The 18780-nt window shown below is 45.8% G+C and overlaps 1 protein-coding gene across 12 annotated transcripts in view; it reads left to right on the forward strand.

Annotated features, from left to right (window-relative positions):
- LOC123757546 (F-BAR domain only protein 2) overlaps positions 1 to 18780 on the forward strand; it is a 375820-nt gene that overhangs the window by 70355 nt on the left and 286685 nt on the right. For all 12 annotated transcript variants that reach the window (XR_011229389.1, XR_011229388.1, XR_011229387.1 and 9 more), the window contains exon 7: positions 279 to 422. Coding sequence is in view for 9 of the 12 variants with exons in the window: in XM_069329477.1 (XP_069185578.1) it covers positions 279 to 422 (144 nt within the window). In the remaining 3 variants the exon portion in view is untranslated. The remainder of the gene's footprint in view (positions 1 to 278; positions 423 to 18780) is intronic.

An 18780-nucleotide genomic window follows, 5' to 3' on the forward strand; every position in this document is an offset into this window, starting at 1 on the left:
ACACACATTTATAAAGAAAGGGTTTTAGCAAGTGAGAATGAGAGGATTCATTATTTTGTGATTCTTGTTTGTTCAACTATTTCAAGCTAAAGGTTATTTCACCAATAGTATATAGAAGACTTGACCTCTCATAGCAAATTTAAGAAATCAACTTCATTTTTTCATGTTTTCATGCATCAAACGTTATTTCTGTATAGGTTTCGTAAATGTATCTTAAATTTCATATTTTGTCTCGGGTTTTAAATTGGGATTTATCTAGCCTAGCTTTTTCTTCTCAGATGCAATGGTGTTTGAGGATGCAGGCTCATTAGGCTCAGCAGTATCTGGCCAACAATCTCCAGAACCAGCTGATCAATCGAAATCGTCTGCGGAAGATGGCGGTGGTGGCGGGAGTAGTTCCACCGGTAGCGTCTTAACTGGAGGTACTGTGGGTGTCACAAAGCCTAGTAAGAAAGAAGGTGGTAAAAAGCTATTACGGGAGCGTGCTTCAGTATTTTCTATGTCAAGGGTTACTTTACGATCTTCAGCTGCCACAGCAGGTTCTGGTAGTCGAATAGGGAGTGGGGTTAACAGCAGTGGGGTCAGTGTCAATTCTTTCCCCTCATTCACTAGCAACAAAACCTCTACCACTTTCACTCAGGATTCCAGCTGTTCTGAAATACAAACATCTGCTGCTTCAGTGAACACTTCCGCCACTAAAGGCAGCACCAGCTGTGGCACTAGCAACAACAAACCATCCCGTCGCACCACCTCTCTGCTCAACCTGTTTGTGGCGTCCACTTCCTATGCTGGTATGTGGTTGGTCAATGTGTTCTTGCGTTACAGGCTCTGTGGCAACACGTAGCACAATATGATGTCATTATTTCAGGTTTTTGCTAGAACTGTTCATGTACTGTATATTACCAATTTTGAGAATGTTCTTCTTAACAAGGTAGTAAGTAAAGATATGAAAGACATCCCTCTTTCATCTCCTGATTGTCTTTTTTTCTTTATAAACAGAAGCAGTACTTAAATTTGTTTGAGCTATGATTGATTTTTTAATGCGTGTATGCATGGCTATACATTTGCATGTCTGCTGGTGGGTATATCAAGTGTGTGTGTGTGTGTGCATGTGTTCTCAAAGATGAATGTACACCTTGTATTTACAGTACAATACATGAGTAAATGTGTGCATGTGTGCATTTGTTTGAGGTGTGTTTAACATATTTTTGGTTTCTTTTATTTGGTGAGTACATAGGATTTGTTAGATACACAGTAAGTCAATAGATGTTGTTAATTTGTAAGTTTCTAAACAAAATTTATCATCATATTGTCTTTGTTATTAAACAGTTGACATCATTGCTCTAGAGAGGTCTTGTCCTGAAATATTGTTTGGGGGTACAGTAGTAATTTGTTTGTTCTTGTCTGTAAATTTGTACTCTCTTATTTCTCTGACTATTTGCATCATTCTCTCTTAACACACTTTTCTTTAGCTACTTTTCATCTTGTAACTTCTTGTAACATGACTGAAATGTCACCATTGTAACGATCTCTGAGGTCACCACTGTAACATTTATGACTATCAAGTACTGCTGTTATTGTACAACTACAGTAACACTCACTGTAATAGTTGCTATAACTTGTATGTAGTTCTATAGACTGTAATAATTGCATTGATATAACTCCAAACAACTGGAAGAGTGTGCCCTCGCAGCAGAAAATGCTCATCCAAATATCAGAGGAAGGGGGAGGGATAGAAATGACCAAGATGTTAAAAATATCTTTACAGTTCTTACAGACTAGATGGAAGATAAGGTTACTCATAAACAAATAATGCCGCCACCACTCCTCCTAGAACTTTGATAATTAGGCAAATTGATTCTGAAGAAGACCAGTATAACTAATACCAAGTGCTTAGGAAATTTAATTTCTTAATACTTATTGAGTGAATGAATTCTTTCTGCATTACTTTATGAATTACAAGGGTAGTATATTTACTCAGAGAAATTCTCAAGATTACCGGTAATATTTAAGATACAAGTCTCAGAATTAATTAAGAGAAAATACTGTATATAAAATACACAGGAGATTAATTCACAGTAACTTTATTTAATGTAAATAATTTATCCTTAAGGTAGTGACATCCTACCCTTAGGGGCATGGTAATAAACTACAAATTGTACAGGAAACTTAACCAGACAATTACCTTGTATCTACTGCTTTCTCAGCTGGTGTTATGGCTTGCGTGGTTGATCACCCCCCCCCCCCCCCCCCCTTCCCTCAAGCACTCCCAACATCACACTAAATATCGTTTTGTCTCCAATGTTTCAAGGAAGTAAAGGCTCCACCCACTCAGGCCCTCCTGATCTAGGAAAACTCTGTCCCTTTCTAGGCCTATATCCAATCAGCTAAAACCAGACCTAAGGTCCTGGCACTCAGCCAATGACAAGTCATGCCTGGACCTTGTCCAATGACAACAATAACACTCCAATAAGGCAGGGTTTTTGCATTGGGCCTGGAGGTGCTAATCTATATGGCCCCAGCCAAGGCCTGGTGGGGGGGGGGAGTTGTTGTGACCCAAAGTTTATGATACCCAGGTGGGTGTGGCTAATATGCCTCCAGCAGTCAAGAGGGTAGCAGGATGAGTGGTCAGGTGGGTGGGTGGGTAGCAGGGTGGGTGGTCAGAGTGGGTGGGTGGGTAGCAGGATGAGTGGTCAGGTGGGTGGGTGGGTAGCAGGATGGGGGGTCAGCGTGGGTGGGTGGGTAGCAGGGTGGGTGGTCAGAGTGGGTGGGTGGGTATCAGGATGAGTGGTCAGGTGGGTGGGTTGGTAGCAGGATGGGGGTCAGCGTGGGTGGGTGGGTAGCAGGATGGGTGGTCATCGTGGGGGGGTGGGTAGCAGGACGGGTGGTCAGCGTGCGTGGGTGGGTAGCAGGACGGGTGGTCAGCGTGCGTGGGTGGGTAGCAGGACGGGTGGTCAGCGTGCGTGGGTGGGTAGCAGGACGGGTGGTCAGCGTGCGTGGGTGGGTAGCAGGACGGGTGGTCAGCATGGGTGGGTGGGTAGCAGGACGGGGGGTCAGTATGGGTGGGTGGGTAGCAGGACGGGTGGTCAGCGTGGGTGGGTGGGTAGCAGGACGGGTGGTCAGCGTGGGTGGGTGGGTAGCAGGACGGGTGGTCAGCGTGCGTGGGTGGGTAGCAGGACGGGTGGTCAGGTGGTCAGGTGGGAGGGTGGGTAGCAGGACGGGAGGTCAGCGTGGGTGGGTGGGTAGCAGGACGGGTGGTCAGCGTGGGTGGGTGGGTAGCAGGACGGGTGGTCAGCGTGGGTGGGTGGGTAGCAGGACGGGTGGTCAGGTGGGTGGGTGGGTACCAGGACGGGTGGTCAGCGTGGGTGGGTAGCAGGATGGGTGGTCAGCGTGGGTGGGTGGGTGGGTAGCAGGATGGGTGGTCAGCGTGGGTGGGTGGGTAGCAGGATGGGTGGTCAGCGTGGGTGGGTGGGTGGGTGGGTGGGTAGCAGGACGGGGGGTCTGTGGGTAGGTGGGTAGCAGGATGGGTGGTCAGCGTGGGTGGGTGGGTAGCAGGATGGGTGGTCAGCGTGGGTGGGTGGGTGGGTAGCAGGATGGGTGGTCAGCGTGGGTGGGTGGGTGGGTAGCAGGATGGGTGGTCAGCGTGGGTGGGTGGGTAGCAGGATGGGTGGTCAGCGTGGGTGGGTGGGTGGGTAGCAGGATGGGTGGTCAGCGTGGGTGGGTGGGTAGCAGGACGGGGGGTCAGCATGGGTGGGTAGCAGGACAGGTGGTCAGCGTGGGTGGGTGGGTGGGTAGCAGGATGGGTGGTCAGCGTGGGTGGGTGGGTAGCAGGATGGGTGGTCAGCGTGGGTGGGTGGGTGGGTAGCAGGATGGGTGGTCAGCGTGGGTGGGTTTAGCAGGACGGGGGGTCTGTGGGTGGGTGGGTAGCAGGATGGGTGGTCAGCGTGGGTGGGTGGGTAGCAGGACAGGGGGGTCAGCATGGGTGGGTGGGTGGGTAGCAGGACAGGTGGTCAGCGTGGGTGGGTGGGTGGGTAGCAGGACAGGTGGTCAGCGTGGGTGGGTGGGTAGCAGGACAGGTGGTCAGCGTGGGTGGGTGGGTAGCAGGACGGGTGGTCAGCGTGAGTGGGTGGGTAGCAGGACGGGTGGTCAGCGTGAGTGGGTGGGTAGCAGGACGGGTGGTCAGCGTGGGTGGGTGGGTAGCAGGACGGGGGGTTAGTGTGGGTGGGTGGGTAGCAGGACGGGGGGTCAGTGTGGGGGGGTGGGTAGCAGGACAGGTGGTCAGCGTGAGTGGGTGGGTAGCAGGACAGGTGGTCAGCGTGCGTGGGTGGGTAGCAGGACAGGTGGTCAGCGTGAGTGGGTGGGTAGCAGGACGGGTGGTCAGCGTGGGTGGGTGGGTAGCAGGACGGGGGGTCAGCGTGGGTGGGTGGGTAGCAGGACGGGTGGTCAGCGTGGGTGGGTGGGTAGCAGGACGGGGGGTCAGTGTGGGTGGGTAGCAGGACGGGTGGTAAGCGTGCGTGGGTGGGTAGCAGGACGGGTGGTCAGCGTGGGTGGGTGGGTAGCAGGACGGGTGGTCAGCGTGGGTGGGTGGGTAGCAGGACGGGTGGTCAGCGTGAGTGGGTGGGTAGCAGGACGGGTGGTCAGCGTGAGTGGGTGGGTAGCAGGACGGGTGGTCAGCGTCGGTGGGTGGGTAGCAGGACGGGGGGTTAGTGTGGGTGGGTGGGTAGCAGGACGGGGGGTCAGTGTGGGGGGGTGGGTAGCAGGACAGGTGGTCAGCGTGAGTGGGTGGGTAGCAGGACGGGTGGTCAGCGTGGGTGGGTGGGTAGCAGGACGGGGGGTCAGCGTGGGTGGGTGGGTAGCAGGACGGGTGGTCAGCGTGGGTGGGTGGGTAGCAGGACGGGGGGTCAGTGTGGGTGGGTGGGTGGGTAGCAGGACGGGTGGTAAGCGTGCGTGGGTGGGTAGCAGGACGGGTGGTCAGCGTGCATGGGTGGGTAGCAGGACGGGGGGTCAGTGTGGGTGGGTGGGTAGCAGGACGGGTGGTCAGCGTGGGAGGGTGGGTAGCAGGACGGGGGGTCAGTGTGGGTGGGTGGGTAGCAGGACGGGTGGTCAGCGTGCGTGGGTGGGTAGCAGGATGGGGGATCAGTGTGGGTGGATGAGTACAGGATGGCTGGTCAACGTGGGTGGGGGGGTAGCAGGACGGGTGGTCAATGTGGGTGGGTGGGTAGCAGGACGGGTGGTCAGCGTGGGTGGGTGGGTGAGTAGCAGGACGGGGGGTCAGTGTGGGTGGGTGGGTAGCAGGACGGGTGGTCAGCGTGCATGGGTGGGTAGTAGGATGGGGGATCAGTGTGGGTGGGTGAGTACAGGATGGCTGGTCAACATGGGTGGGTGGGTAGCAGGACGGGTGGTCAGCGTGGGTGGGTGGGTGAGTAGCAGGACGGGGGGTCAGTGTGGGTGGGTGGGTAGCAGGACGGGTGGTCAGCGTGCATGGGTGGGTAGTAGGATGGGGGATCAGTGTGGGTGGGTGAGTACAGGATGGCTGGTCAACATGGGTGGGTGGGTAGCAAGACGGGTGGTCAACGTGGGTGGGTAGCAGGATGGGTGGTCAGTGTGGGTGGGTGGGTAGCAGGACGGGTGGTCAGTGTGGGTGGGTGGTGGCGTGAATTGACCAGCTTCTGACTAGGAGGACTAACGCAGGAGGTGGTCACCCCAGGTTCCTCTGCAAGACCCCCGTCCCTCCCTGCTACCTCCATCCCCCCATCCCGCTCCCTCCCCGCTACCTCCATCCCCCCATCCCGTACTCTCCCCACTACTTCCATCTCATCCCACCATATTGGCCCCCCCTTCCCAGCCATATGGACAATATTAATTCAATGGGCTTATTCCTTTCTACCTGCTGATAGATCGGGAGGCAGACTCCCTGAGTGTCTGACATTAAACTTATTGTTTGCTAACTGGTTGTGACTGTGAAAGCCTGACTGACTGTGAATGGCTGATTGACTGTGAATGCTTGATTGACTTTGAATGCAGAATAGAACCAGTGAAGAGCAGAAGTGCCATAGGCACAATCAGAGAACACTGTATAAACATCAGAGGTCCGCGGTTGTTCAACGTCCTCCCAGCGACTATAAGAAATATTGCCGGAACAACCGTGGACATCTTCAAGAGAAAACTGAACTGTTTTCTAAGAGAAGTGCCGGACCAACTGGGCTGTGGTGGGTATGTTGGCCTGTGGGCTGCTCCAAGCAACAGTCTGGTGGACCAAACTCACAAGTCGAGCCTGGCCTCGGGCCAGGCTTGGGGAGTAGAAGAACTCCCAGAACCCCATCAACCAGGTAAGCCTGATTGACTGTGAATGCCTGATTGACTGTAAATGTGTGACTGATCGTAAATGCCTAACCAGTTGCTTCCACAATTGTTAATGCTTGACTGCCTTTGGTTATGACTGCCTGTGATTGGTCTTTGGTCTTGACTGGATGCTTGACTGACATGTTGTGACTGACTGGTTCTTATAGGCCGCCACATATAACAGAGGCAGTGAAATGTGTGAAAGGAAAATCTGAACCAGTGATGCAGATACGAAAGAGTTGTAAGGCGACCAGAGGATGGTTTCACTACCCCCTCCCTCCTTTTCACCCTCCCCATACACCAACACAGCTCCTCCCTCCCTCCTCACCATCTTCCATACGACAACAAGAGTCCATAGTAAAGATTAAGTGTAGTTAAATGTTTACTTATTTTATTTATGGATTATATTTATACCTGATTGTTTTGTATATGAAAATATGAGTAGTATTCTGCATAAAATGTATTTTTAAGATAATATTTTTTTTGTGTAGAACGGATTAATTCAATTTACATTATCTCTTATGGGAAAATTCGTTTCGAGTTACGACCCGGCTCTGGGAACGGATTAAATTCGTAAATGGGGGTACCACTATATTAATATAATATATTGGACTGTATAACTTTTTTACAGTAATTAAAAAGAAAGAATTAAATCTAATCTTTGGAAAGAGTATTCTAGCAATGCAGTTGGCCCTCGATCTTTGAAAATTAAAAAAATGTAAATTCATGGATATGTAATTTTTATTTAACAGTAACATTTACTAGAAAGGCAGACCAGATATTTGACATTCAGTACCTTTGTCATTGGGCAAATAATATATTTTTGGAAATTAAATACCCTGTATGCAATTTGATATAATCTGGAAGAGAATGGGGAAAATTAAACGGCGGAAAAACTTGATTTAAAAAGAGGAGACTATTGGGAACTTAGCAAGTTCTTTAATGAATTTGATTGGCAAGATTTGTTGTTAGCTTAGGAAGCAAATAAGATGTATGCCCAATTTTGTGAGATATGATGAAGGTACAAAGGAATTTATACCAATAGAGATGCAGAGCTGGAAAGCAGGAATAGTTCAACAAATTGAGAGGCCCAGGGAACAAAAATAAAAAATACTGCCCTGGACATAATAAAATGTGTCTATCTGGATGAGACCCGGTGGCTCTCTGAAGCTATCTGGCTGAGATGGCTTCTAACAAATATCAATTGTCGAGTTCTGTTTGGCCTACTGGAGACCATAGCCAGGTCTTGGAACCCCCCCCCCCACCTCCTCTCAGAGGGGCAACGAGCAGGTAACACTGCCTCCCCACCTGGAAAGCATCCAAAAAGTCAATACAGTGGCGCTTTGATTAACGAATTTAATCCGTTCCGGCACCGAGCTCATCATGTGAAACTCTCGTCTTGTGAAACAACAACAATGTCGTTGGAGGTATCCGAGAACCAGCGGGGACGCTAGGAAGCACCCTGTAGTTTGCTCTTTAATTGAGCGAAAGCTCGTCAAACGAGACAAATTTTCTGCGAGTGGCTCGCTCGTTACTCGAAATGTTCTTAACTGGAGTCGCTCGTCACTCGAGGTTCCACTGTACACCAATATATTTGGGGAAAGTACATTTCATAAGTGAGGCACAACACAGCTTCAGAGAGTGTAGTTAGCATGCCAGGTATGAACAGCTAAGAGGCAGAGCATAAACATCTCACTTCCCCAATGTTACTGATAAGTGAGCACTGCTGGGTTCAAAGGAACTCAAAATTTTCACACTTGAAACTAGCTCGAGTTTATTAGCACCATCTAACCCCCCTCCCCCCCTGCTCTGGGCCGGGAGCCCCAGAGCTTCCCCGGCCCTTTCAAACAAGTTCTGGAGCAGATGTAAAACCACAACCACCAACTACTGACCTGGTTGGAAGGGAGGGTACCAGGGAGCCACAGGGACTCATCCAGAAAGAGACATTTTATTACATTCAATGCTGGTGTTTTTGGTAAGCCTTTTGAGGATTCCTCATGTTAACTAACCACAGAGAAGAAAAAACAAGCAGCTTACCAGTGAGGTGGAGGAGAGATGGCAGGTACTATTGTGATAAAGGGACAACAGGCTGAGAGGCACTACAGAAGACAACAAAGGCATGAAGTGGCCTGGGGACATTGACCAAATACCAGACACCAAGACCATTAGACCTGGGAACCCCCCCCCCCCCCCCTGCCTTGCCTGAATATCTGCCCGGGACATTAGCAGAGACTGCAGTAAGTGCGGCATATTTCCAAGCATCATGGGCCCAAGGATAGACCAGAGGCTGGTTAGGCTTTGTAATTCTGTGGACGACCCGAGATGTGTGACCAGAAAAGGAGGAGAAGGCTGTAAATGAACAAAACGCCCACAAAGAAGCAAAAATCCCATCTCTTGAGTAAAGCATCAACTCCTCAACCTGACAACTGAAAGCGAGAGTGAACAGGAAATCCACCTTGAAAAAGGATATCCTAAATTGAAAGAGAAACCGTAAACCAAGGAGACTAGAGAAAAGTGGGGATGTGGTTGAGAGACCAGGATGGGTCAGCAGGAGCATGAACAGAGTGGAGGTAAAACAACACATGGGAAAGCTTGTGAAAGGGTGCTAAGGTAGAATCTATATTGAATGGAAGGAAGAGTGACTGTGCCAATGTCGAGCAATAATGGGTAACAGTATTAGGCATGAGATGCTAGTCAAGAAACAACTTGAAAAGAATGCATAACCTGAACAGAGACCAAAGATAAGCAACAAAGGGTAAGGAAGAGGCAAAATGAAAACCGAACCACCAGAAAGAAGTGTCGATAGCTTGTTTTTTTCCGTAACAATATTAAATGCAGTTATGTGCTCAATAGCATATTATTCAATCCAATATTGTAGGAAATACATCCCATTGTGGACTATCAGAGTATGAAAGCCCTAAGATATTACAAATGAGTTACTTGGAAAATTTGAAAAAATAAACAAACAATATATTAACTTTTTAATCTTATTACAAATTGTCAAATCTGTTATAGCCCAGGGAACAGCTTGGAACACTGAAGATAGCTGAAAATTATATACTATACTAGTATAGATATTAATATACTGTAAATCTTATCAGAATCTGCAAATCTCAGGCACACTCCATTAGTGTTGAATTAGATATCATTGCATATAAATTAGGCTGTGAGTTTTCTGGCATTGTAAAAGATTACATCTGCCATTTGCACTTCTTACAAAGAAAAATAGAAATTCAAATGCATCCCATAGTTTTTTGTCTATTCGCATTACACTTATTGAAAAAAACAATAGCTCTCTATCATTGTTATGCTTGTTAATAACTGGAGGCCTTGATACGATACTCTGTGATGATCCATTATTTCACACAACCCACAGTGAGACACCTATTACAAGCTTATAATCATCAATAGAATGAAAGGGGCACTTTCTTAATGAACGGAGCAATGCAATCATCCTTCGTATGAAAAGAACAGGGAAAAGTACTAATTTATGAATTGAACCCTATAGTCCTCTCCTGTTGTGTTTGTAAACCTGTAGAATGCATGTTCAGAGTTTGTCTGGTGTGGTATTTAGAATATAATTAATGCTTATCCCTTCACAATTTGGCTTTTATAAATGGTCTTAGCACTACACATATTCTAGTTTAACCAAAGTAATAAAAAGGAAACTTCATTAACCTGATAACTTATTGGCCATGTAAATTTATGATAAATGATAATCTGTCGTGTTGTCCATATTTCATGATTCCACTTACAGTACTACATCTCTAGGTAATATGGCCTGATTTTTTAAAATTTTATTGCGAACCAAAATGCCACAATTTAGAATAGTCATACTGGCTGTGTTTTTTTTTATCACTGAATACTCACTGAAATGAATGGAATGCTTTGTCTGAAATAAAATGAACAACATTGAGAGAAAATCCTCTGGCGCTGTGAGGTGACACAAGCCCGTGACCAAGGCATTGCCAGCCCCACACACACTACTACTGTACCACCACTGACTTGCCAAAAGTCATACAAGCAGATTTCTGCTGAAACCACTGGAAGTCTGGAGGTCCCTCCTGAAGCCAGTCCAAGTTTTACATGTGACCTCCAAGCACTTGGGTGAAGGGCAAAAAGAGTTAAAAACCGTATGCCCCAACTTCAGATACAGTATACACAGAAAATCACACTATCATGATACACATTAATAATATATGTATGATGTTGAAATTCTTTGCCCTTCACCCGAGTGCTTGCGGGTCATAAGTAAAACTTGGACTATGCAGGCAATGAGTCACAATAACGTGGTTAAAGTATGTTGACCAGACCACACACTAGAAGGTGAAGGGACGACGACGTTTCGGTCCGTCCTGGACCATTCTCAAGCCGATTGCGTCCCTTCACCTTCTAGTGTGTGGTCTGGTCAACAAAACTTGGACTAGCTTCAGGAGGACTTGGGGGGTGGCCTCCAGACTTCCTGTGATTTCAGTAGAAATCTGGTTGTATGATTTTGAACAAGTCACGGTGGTACAGTGGTAGTGGATCCGGCTGGCAATAACTTGGTCGTGGGTTCGCGTCGCCTCACAGTCCCAGTGGATTTTCTCATTGATGTATATCACGTTAAAGTGATTTACTTTGTCAATTAACAACATTGATATGTTGGAAAAGACTGCAACCAACGCAATATACTTGAGAACATCAAGGGCCCAAGCATAGATCTTAGCTTGTAGGCTGGCCAGATATGATGATATTCTGGACGATCTGGGAAATATGAGCCTTGGAACAGGGTTATCTTGAGGTGATTTCGGGGCTTTTTTTTTTTTTTTTAAGTGTCCTTGCAGCCCGGTCCTCGACCAGGCCTCCACCCCCAGGAAGCAGCCCGTGACAGCTGACTAACACCCAGGTACCTATTTTACTGCTAGGTAACAGGGGCATAGGGTGAAAGAAACTTTGCCCATTATTTCTTGCCGGCGCCCATGATCGACCCCGGGACCACAGGATCACAAGTCCAGCGTGTTGTTCGCTTGACCGACAGGCTCCAACAAGGGTCAACCAACAAGGCATGCAATGAAGCAGAACCAGTGACCTGCAGGTAGTGGCTAAGAGCCACCACCAGACACAACAATTGATGCACCCCTGACTGGACCCAACCAACCAATCATCAGTCACCAATGGACCCCCTCCAAAAACAAACCAATTCATTCTTCACCAGAAAAGGAGAAGGCTGCAAATTAGCAAATTGCCCACCAGGGCATAAGGAACAAAACCCCTTCCTCTAGAGAAGAGCCTGAAGCTGTCCATCCCTACAGCTGTGGTGAGACCCAACAAAAACAACAGTTTTGAGAAAGAATTACAAGCTAAAGGGAAATCTGTAAAATGAGGTGAGGAGAAGAAGACCAACACCTCCAGCCATGAGCTGGCTGGAAATGAAAAAGCACATGAAACAACTTACAGAACAGCCCGAGGAACAGTTGACGGCGAACTAAAACAACAGTGGCTCTGTCAAACGGCGAGCGATAAGAGGCAACAAGATTAGGTATGAGACAAAACAAAGACAAAAGGACAGGACAGATTTAACTGAAGCCAAAAAAAAGATGATGAAGAGACAGTTGCAGAATGAGTGCCAACAATCTCATACTATAGCTGCGAGGGAAGACCAATGAACCATCCCACCTGCTTGCCATACAAATGATGCCAGACGTGTCAAAATCTTGACTCACAGCATAAAAGAAAAGGAACCAGTAAAGTACATTGTCGGGCCAGTGTGCTGAAAGAGGCAGAGCTGCTTAAAAATGACTGGGGTTGGACACCGGGCTAGAAGTACCGGAAACCAAGGCTGGGCTGGCCACCTAGGAGCCAGAAGGATCACCCTCCCCAAAAACAACTCCAGAATGGACAGAACCCAGAACAACAACTGAACTGAGGAAAAGGTAAATGCACCTCCACTTCACCCAGTCCAGTTGAAAAGCATTGGTTGTGAATGCCTCGTAATTGGGAATGAAACCACAGGAGGGAAGGCGCTGGTTCCACACCGACACAAAGAGGTCACTTTGGGGCGACCCGAGTGTCTCAGGTCCAACAGGAGGACATGTTGTTGATGGTCCACTCCTAAAAACGGGACGGAAGTGAGATAAATCATCCATGAAAGCATTGTACCCACCATGCACGTGAACTATGTGAAGAACCAAACCCCCTGTGAAGTAGAAGCTGAACTACTCAAAAGAGTCCAGCTCCACAGGGTGATGGATCGAAGCAACCCCCCCCTCAGTTCAAGCAATAAACTCTAGGTTCCAACTCTATCAATCTGCCTTCATTTGGAGGCAAAACCGCGAGAAAACCATAACTGGTCAATTGGCCAACAGGTGGGGGCCACCATAGACAAAACTTGGGACACTGCATCTTCCAGGAAAAGGAGCGGAGAGATGAGAAAAAGGGATGTGGACAAACTGGAAAGGGACCAAGCCAAATGTAATGAATGGGTCAACACAGCCTGCAGACACGCGAGTAAATGCTTGCGTGTCTATAGGCAGGATAGCAGAGTAAATGCCACCACCGCCTCCTGAAGGAGAGAGGGGCAAACATCTTGGGCATGGCCACTAAAGCAGGGAGCGCAGACTTCAAGGCCTTCACACCCAGGGAATATGCAGCCATTATATGATACCTATATCTTAAGAAGCACATCAACTAACTGTAAAAGTTGCAAAAACATGCAACTAAATAGCTCCTGGAACTGAAATACAAGAGCTATGTGGAGAGGTTAGAGGCATTAAATATGCCAAAACTAGAAGATAGAAGAAAAAGAGACGATATGGTCACTGTGTACAAAATAATAATTGGAATCGACAAAATTGGTAGAAATCCAAAATATTTCTTCTCATATGCGAAATCAAAAGCAAAAACCACGGCCAGTATTGGACCTATTCGTACAAGTGAAGGTTCATACACGGAGGATGACAAAGAAATTAGTGAAATCCTAAAAAAGCAGTACGTATGAGGACATGTTTAGCACTCCAATAAACAACATGAAGGTGGAAGATCCAGACAATTTCTTTATGCGGGATATTCAAACCCCTGTAAATATAACTGATATAAACATGAGCGCACTAAATTTTGAAAAAGAAATTGAAAACATGCCCATGCACTCGGCCCCAGGTCCAGACTCATGGAATTCAATATTTATAAAGAAATGCAAAGTGCCGGTAGCACAGGCACTCAGTATAGTGTGGAGGAAGAGCTTGGACACGGGGGAGATACCAGATGCACTTAAAGTAGCAGACATAGCCCCTCTACACAAGGGAGGGAGCAAAGCATTGGCAAAAAATTATAGACCAGTTGCACTAACATCGCACATCATAAAAGTATTTGAGAGAGTGATTAGGAGTCAGGTCACCAATTTCATGGAGACCAATGACCTTCACAACCCAGGCCAACATGAATTTCGAGCGGGAATATCGTGCCTCTCACAGCTACTTGAGCACTACGACAAAGTCACTGAGGCATTAGAAGAAAAACAGAATGCTGATGTGATATACACGACTTCGCAAAGGCTTTCGATAAATGTGACCATGGCATGATAGCACACAAAATGAAGTCAATGGGAATAACCGGTAAAGTAGGACGCTGGATACTCAATTTTCTGTCAAACAGGACTCAGTGAGTAACGGTCAACCATATAAAATCTAGTCCAAGTGCAGTGAAAAGCTCTGTACCTCAGGGTACAGTCCCTTGCACCGCTGCTTTTCCTTATTCTCATATCAGATATAGACAAAAATACAAGTCACAGCTTCGTATCATCCTTTGCAGATGACACAAAAATCAGTATGAAAATTACCTTGGCTGAGGACATTGAAAAACTTCAAGCTGATATTAATAAAGTTTTCGACTGGGCATCAAAAATAATGTGATGTTTAACAGTGATAAATTCCAGGTACTCAGGTACGGTAAAAATGAGGACCTTAAACATAATACAGAGTACAAAACACAATCAAATGTACCCATAGTAGGAAAACAGCATGTAAAGGATTTGGGAATAATAATGTCTGACGACCTAACGTTTAAGGAGCATAACCAAGCAAATATTGCGACAGCCAGAAAAATGATAGGATGGATTACGAGAACTTTCAAATCCAGGGATCCCATCACAATGGTTGTACTCTTCAAGTCACTTGTGTTGTCCCGTCTTGAGTACTGCTCAGTACTCACTTCCCCCTTCAGAGCAGGAGAGATTGCTGAAATAGAGGGAATACAGAGAACATATACGGCACGCATAGACGCAATAAAGCACCTAAATTATTGGGATCGTCTCAAAGCCCTCCAAATGTACTCGCTAGAAAGAAGACGAGAGAGATATCAAATAATATACACCTGGAAGATACTGGAGGGCCAAGTACCAAATCTACACAGTAAAATAACAACGTACTGGAGTGAACGATATGGAAGAAAATGTAGAATAGAACCAGTGAAGAGCAGAGGTGCCATAGGCACAATCAGAGAACACTGTATAAACATCAGAGGTCCGCGGTTGTTCAACGTCCTCCCAGCAAGCATAAGAAATATTGCCGGAATAACCGTGGACATTTTCAAGAGGAAACTAGATTTATTCCTCCAAGGAGTGCCGGACCAACCGGGCTGTGGTGGGTATGTGGGCCTGCGGGCCGCTCCAAGCAACAGCCTGGTGGACCAAACTCTCACAAGTCAAGCCTGGCCTCGGGCCGGCTTGGGGAGTAGAAGAACTCCCAGAACCCCATCAACCAGGTATCAACCAGGTAGGGAAGAATTCCTGAGACCTGGAACCTCAAGAACAAGAGGTCATTGATTTAAGCTAACTTAACGGTTGGAACAAGTTAGTAAAAAATTAAGAACTTAAAAAGAACTTAAATGAAATACAGAGTACAAAATACTAGCAGATCTTCTCATCAATGGAAAAATGACATAAAGGATTTGGGAATAATGATGTCAGATGACCTAATATTTAGTGAACATAATGAAGCAAATATAGCATTAACTAGGAAAATTATACAATGGATTATGAGAACCTTCAAATCCAGGGGTGCCACTACAGTACTCTTATTTTTCAAATCACTTGTACTTTCTTGCCTTGAGTACTACTCGCGGTACTTACCTCTTTGAAAGCAGGGAATATTTCTGAAATAGAGGGAATGCAAAGAACATATGGCATACATGACACAATAAAGCACCTAAACTATTGGAATCATCTTAAAGGTCTCAAAATATACTCTTTAGAAAAAGAAACAAAGGTGCTATCACATATATGTACATGGAAGATACTGGAAGGCCAAATTCCAAATTTACACTGTAAAATAACATAATGAAGCGAAAGGTTCTTCAGAGAATGCAGGATGGACTCGGTGAAGAGTAGAGGTGCTGTAGGTACAATGAGAAAACTGTGTGACCATCAGAGGTCTATGGCTTTTGAACATCCTCCCAGCAAAAATAATTATTGCCAGTACAAACGTAGAAATGTTTCAGAGAAATTAGATGCTTTCCTGCAAGAAGTACTGGACTAACCAGGTTGTAGTGGATATTAGGGTCTGTGGGCCACTTCAAGCAAGAGCCTATTGGACCAAATGATCACAAGTCAGGCATGGCCTCAGGCCAAGCTTGGGAAGTAGAAGAACTGAGAACCCTCTCCAGGTACACTCCAGGTAACTTGGACAAAGAAAGAGATTTAGAGGTGGTTGTGGATAGTTAACTGTGACCAGAGAAGCACATAAAGGGCATTGTGTGAAGTGCATACACTTTGCTTGCAAACTTCAGAATCACTTTTAAGTACATGGATGGAAAAGTTTTCACAACATTTATGAGACTGAAATTGGTGTATTATGTGCAGCAGTTGTGTGAGGTCCATCTTAAAAAGCATATCAAGGAACTTGAAAAGTTGCAAAGACATGCTGCCATATTGCTTCAGTCCTTAAAAACAAATGCTATGAGGGGAGGTTACAAGTATTAAAGACAAAGCCAGAGAAGAAAGAGGCAATATGATCCTCACACACAAAACCGTACAGGCTAAGAAAAGAAAAGTTACATAAACCATCAGAAACTCTCTTTTGTAATGAGAGTTGTTGATAGTTGGAACATTTTATTTGAGGAAGTGGTGGCTGTAAAAATCATCAGCAGTTTCAAAATGTCAAATGACAAAGATTATAGGGAAGACAGAACTCTATGAGCATAGTCTCATCTTATAAACTACACTTAAGTAATAACATGTATATGTGCCATTATTTACAAATTTGGTGGCAGTATCTACAGTTGATGATAAATGGGATAACAATTTAAAATTCAGTTTCATAAATTTTGTTTATACCATAGATTTGATTATCACTGGGCATTTTATTATAAGGGTTTTGTTTAATTTGTGTAAATGATATATTTACATTAACCTAAAGTGTCTGTACCTAAGCATATCAAACATTTTTAACAATCATGAGAGATGTCTGAGGGACAGGTCTTTTATTTTTGTTAAAAAAGGCCATACAGTTTTAATCAGCCACTAGACTGCATGTTATAGGATGCATATGTACAAACTGGGACATTGTTAATTTTCTGGCTGGCTTTTAGTTGAGAATTATAGGCTTTTGATTTAATCAAATAAAAGTGTATTTGCACTAGAACCTAATAATTAATACTATGTAATGGTTTTCTCTTAATCTAGGAAAGTCACATTGCATTGCTGAAGGTTTTTGATATGGGGTATTATTTGCCAAACTAATGTTGTACCCTCTGTTGGGTTAATATGACCTTCCAGGTCGCAGTGAGCGTGAGTGGTCTGCTCCCCCCAGCTGTGACTCAGGTGGGGGGGAAGATAGCCAGGATGGGGATGGGGGTGAGCGGGGCACAGAGAGCCTTCCACACTCCCCGGCTAAGGCCGTTCCAGGCCGTGTGACTAGTGCCCCCCACCAGCCCCACAGCAGCAGATGATCCGAGCCTGGCCCGCACTGTATTCCGCTCCTCAAAGTGTAGGATTAACCTGCCTCATTTGTGACTTAATTACATCTTATAGTTGCTCACATTTCTGTAATGGTTGGTTTGGTCATTAATAATGATAGTTGAATAGCATATTTACTGTATACATTATGTGCATTTATGCATGTGTATACTGAACTTGTGTGAGTACAGTGCATGTATAGATTTTGTTGAAGAAATTCTGCTCCCTTACAAACTTTTCAGATCAAAAACTTTGAAACAAAAGTGTGTTTCTACCTTTGTAAGAACTATAACTGTAATCAATACGGTAATAATCATATACTGTACCTGCATTTTATTCCAAAATTTGTTTAAGAGTTAAGTGCAGATGCCATTATAAGAGTTATTATATAGTTCATATTAAAATTATCATAAACCATCATCAAATTTATTTATAAAAAAAAGCACTGAATTTAATGAAAGGCCTCTTTCCTGGAGACCTCTATTAGCTCCCTGTTGCTACATCCTGAATAAGCTCCACCCAATTTGAATCACACCAGGCCCTTGCGAGCCTTAGAAGCCTATTGGATACCATAGGCCTAAACCTGGTCCCTTGCACCTCGCAGAGGTGCAAGTAGCAGAGGCTCAAAGATCACTCAAATATAAAGAAAAAACCCAGCAAAATGGTAGAGTAAACCAAAATAGACAGCAGCAAGGTAAAATAAAAATGGAAAAAAAGTGGTAGAAAATAAACCAAAAATGAAAAAGAATAAGGTAAAATCTAATTCAGAAAATGGATTGAGCCAGCAGGCCACTCGTTTTATTTTTAATCTGGGCTAACTGCAACCAGGTGACTGCTGCCAGCCGAGACCCTCACCAGGCTGTATGGCATGACCAATCTTATCTGATGGACGTCCACTCACCCTGACACACCTTAAAGGGAGAGAGATGTTCCAGGGAGCCACCAATGGACCCACCAGAAAGAGGCATTTCATTACATTCAATGTTTATTGAGAGGGCTCCATCAGTGGCTCTGTTTATCATCTTGCCACAGAGAACATAAACATAAGGGGAACTCGCCAGGTGTGAAGGAGAGCAGAAGTCCTTAACCCATACCTTGAGGTTACCTTGAGGTGCTTCCGGGGCTTAGCGTCCCCGCGGCCCGGTCATCAACCAGGCCTCCTGGTTGCTGGACTGATCAACCAGGCTGTTGGACGCGGCTGCTTCCCCATAATGAAGGGGAAGTCAGGGACAAGAAACCCAACCCAAGATCACACGGGCCCAGTGTGTTCCTGACACATTAACCAAGTATCAAGCCACCAAAACCCAGTTTGAGTACCAGAACCCCTGAACTTGAATATCAGCCCAAGACATACTGGTAAAAACAGCGGACAAAGCCAAAAGCTTCCACACATTGGCCCAAGAGTAGACTGCATGCTTGCAAAACTCGTTGACACTGTTTATGTTTGAGACCATGAGGCCCTAGAAGAAAGTAACCAGGACAGGATCTGCAAATAATGCATCACCTGG

Source organism: Procambarus clarkii, chromosome 22, assembly GCF_040958095.1.
Source record: "Procambarus clarkii isolate CNS0578487 chromosome 22, FALCON_Pclarkii_2.0, whole genome shotgun sequence".
Classification (NCBI taxonomy): domain Eukaryota; kingdom Metazoa; phylum Arthropoda; class Malacostraca; order Decapoda; family Cambaridae; genus Procambarus; species Procambarus clarkii.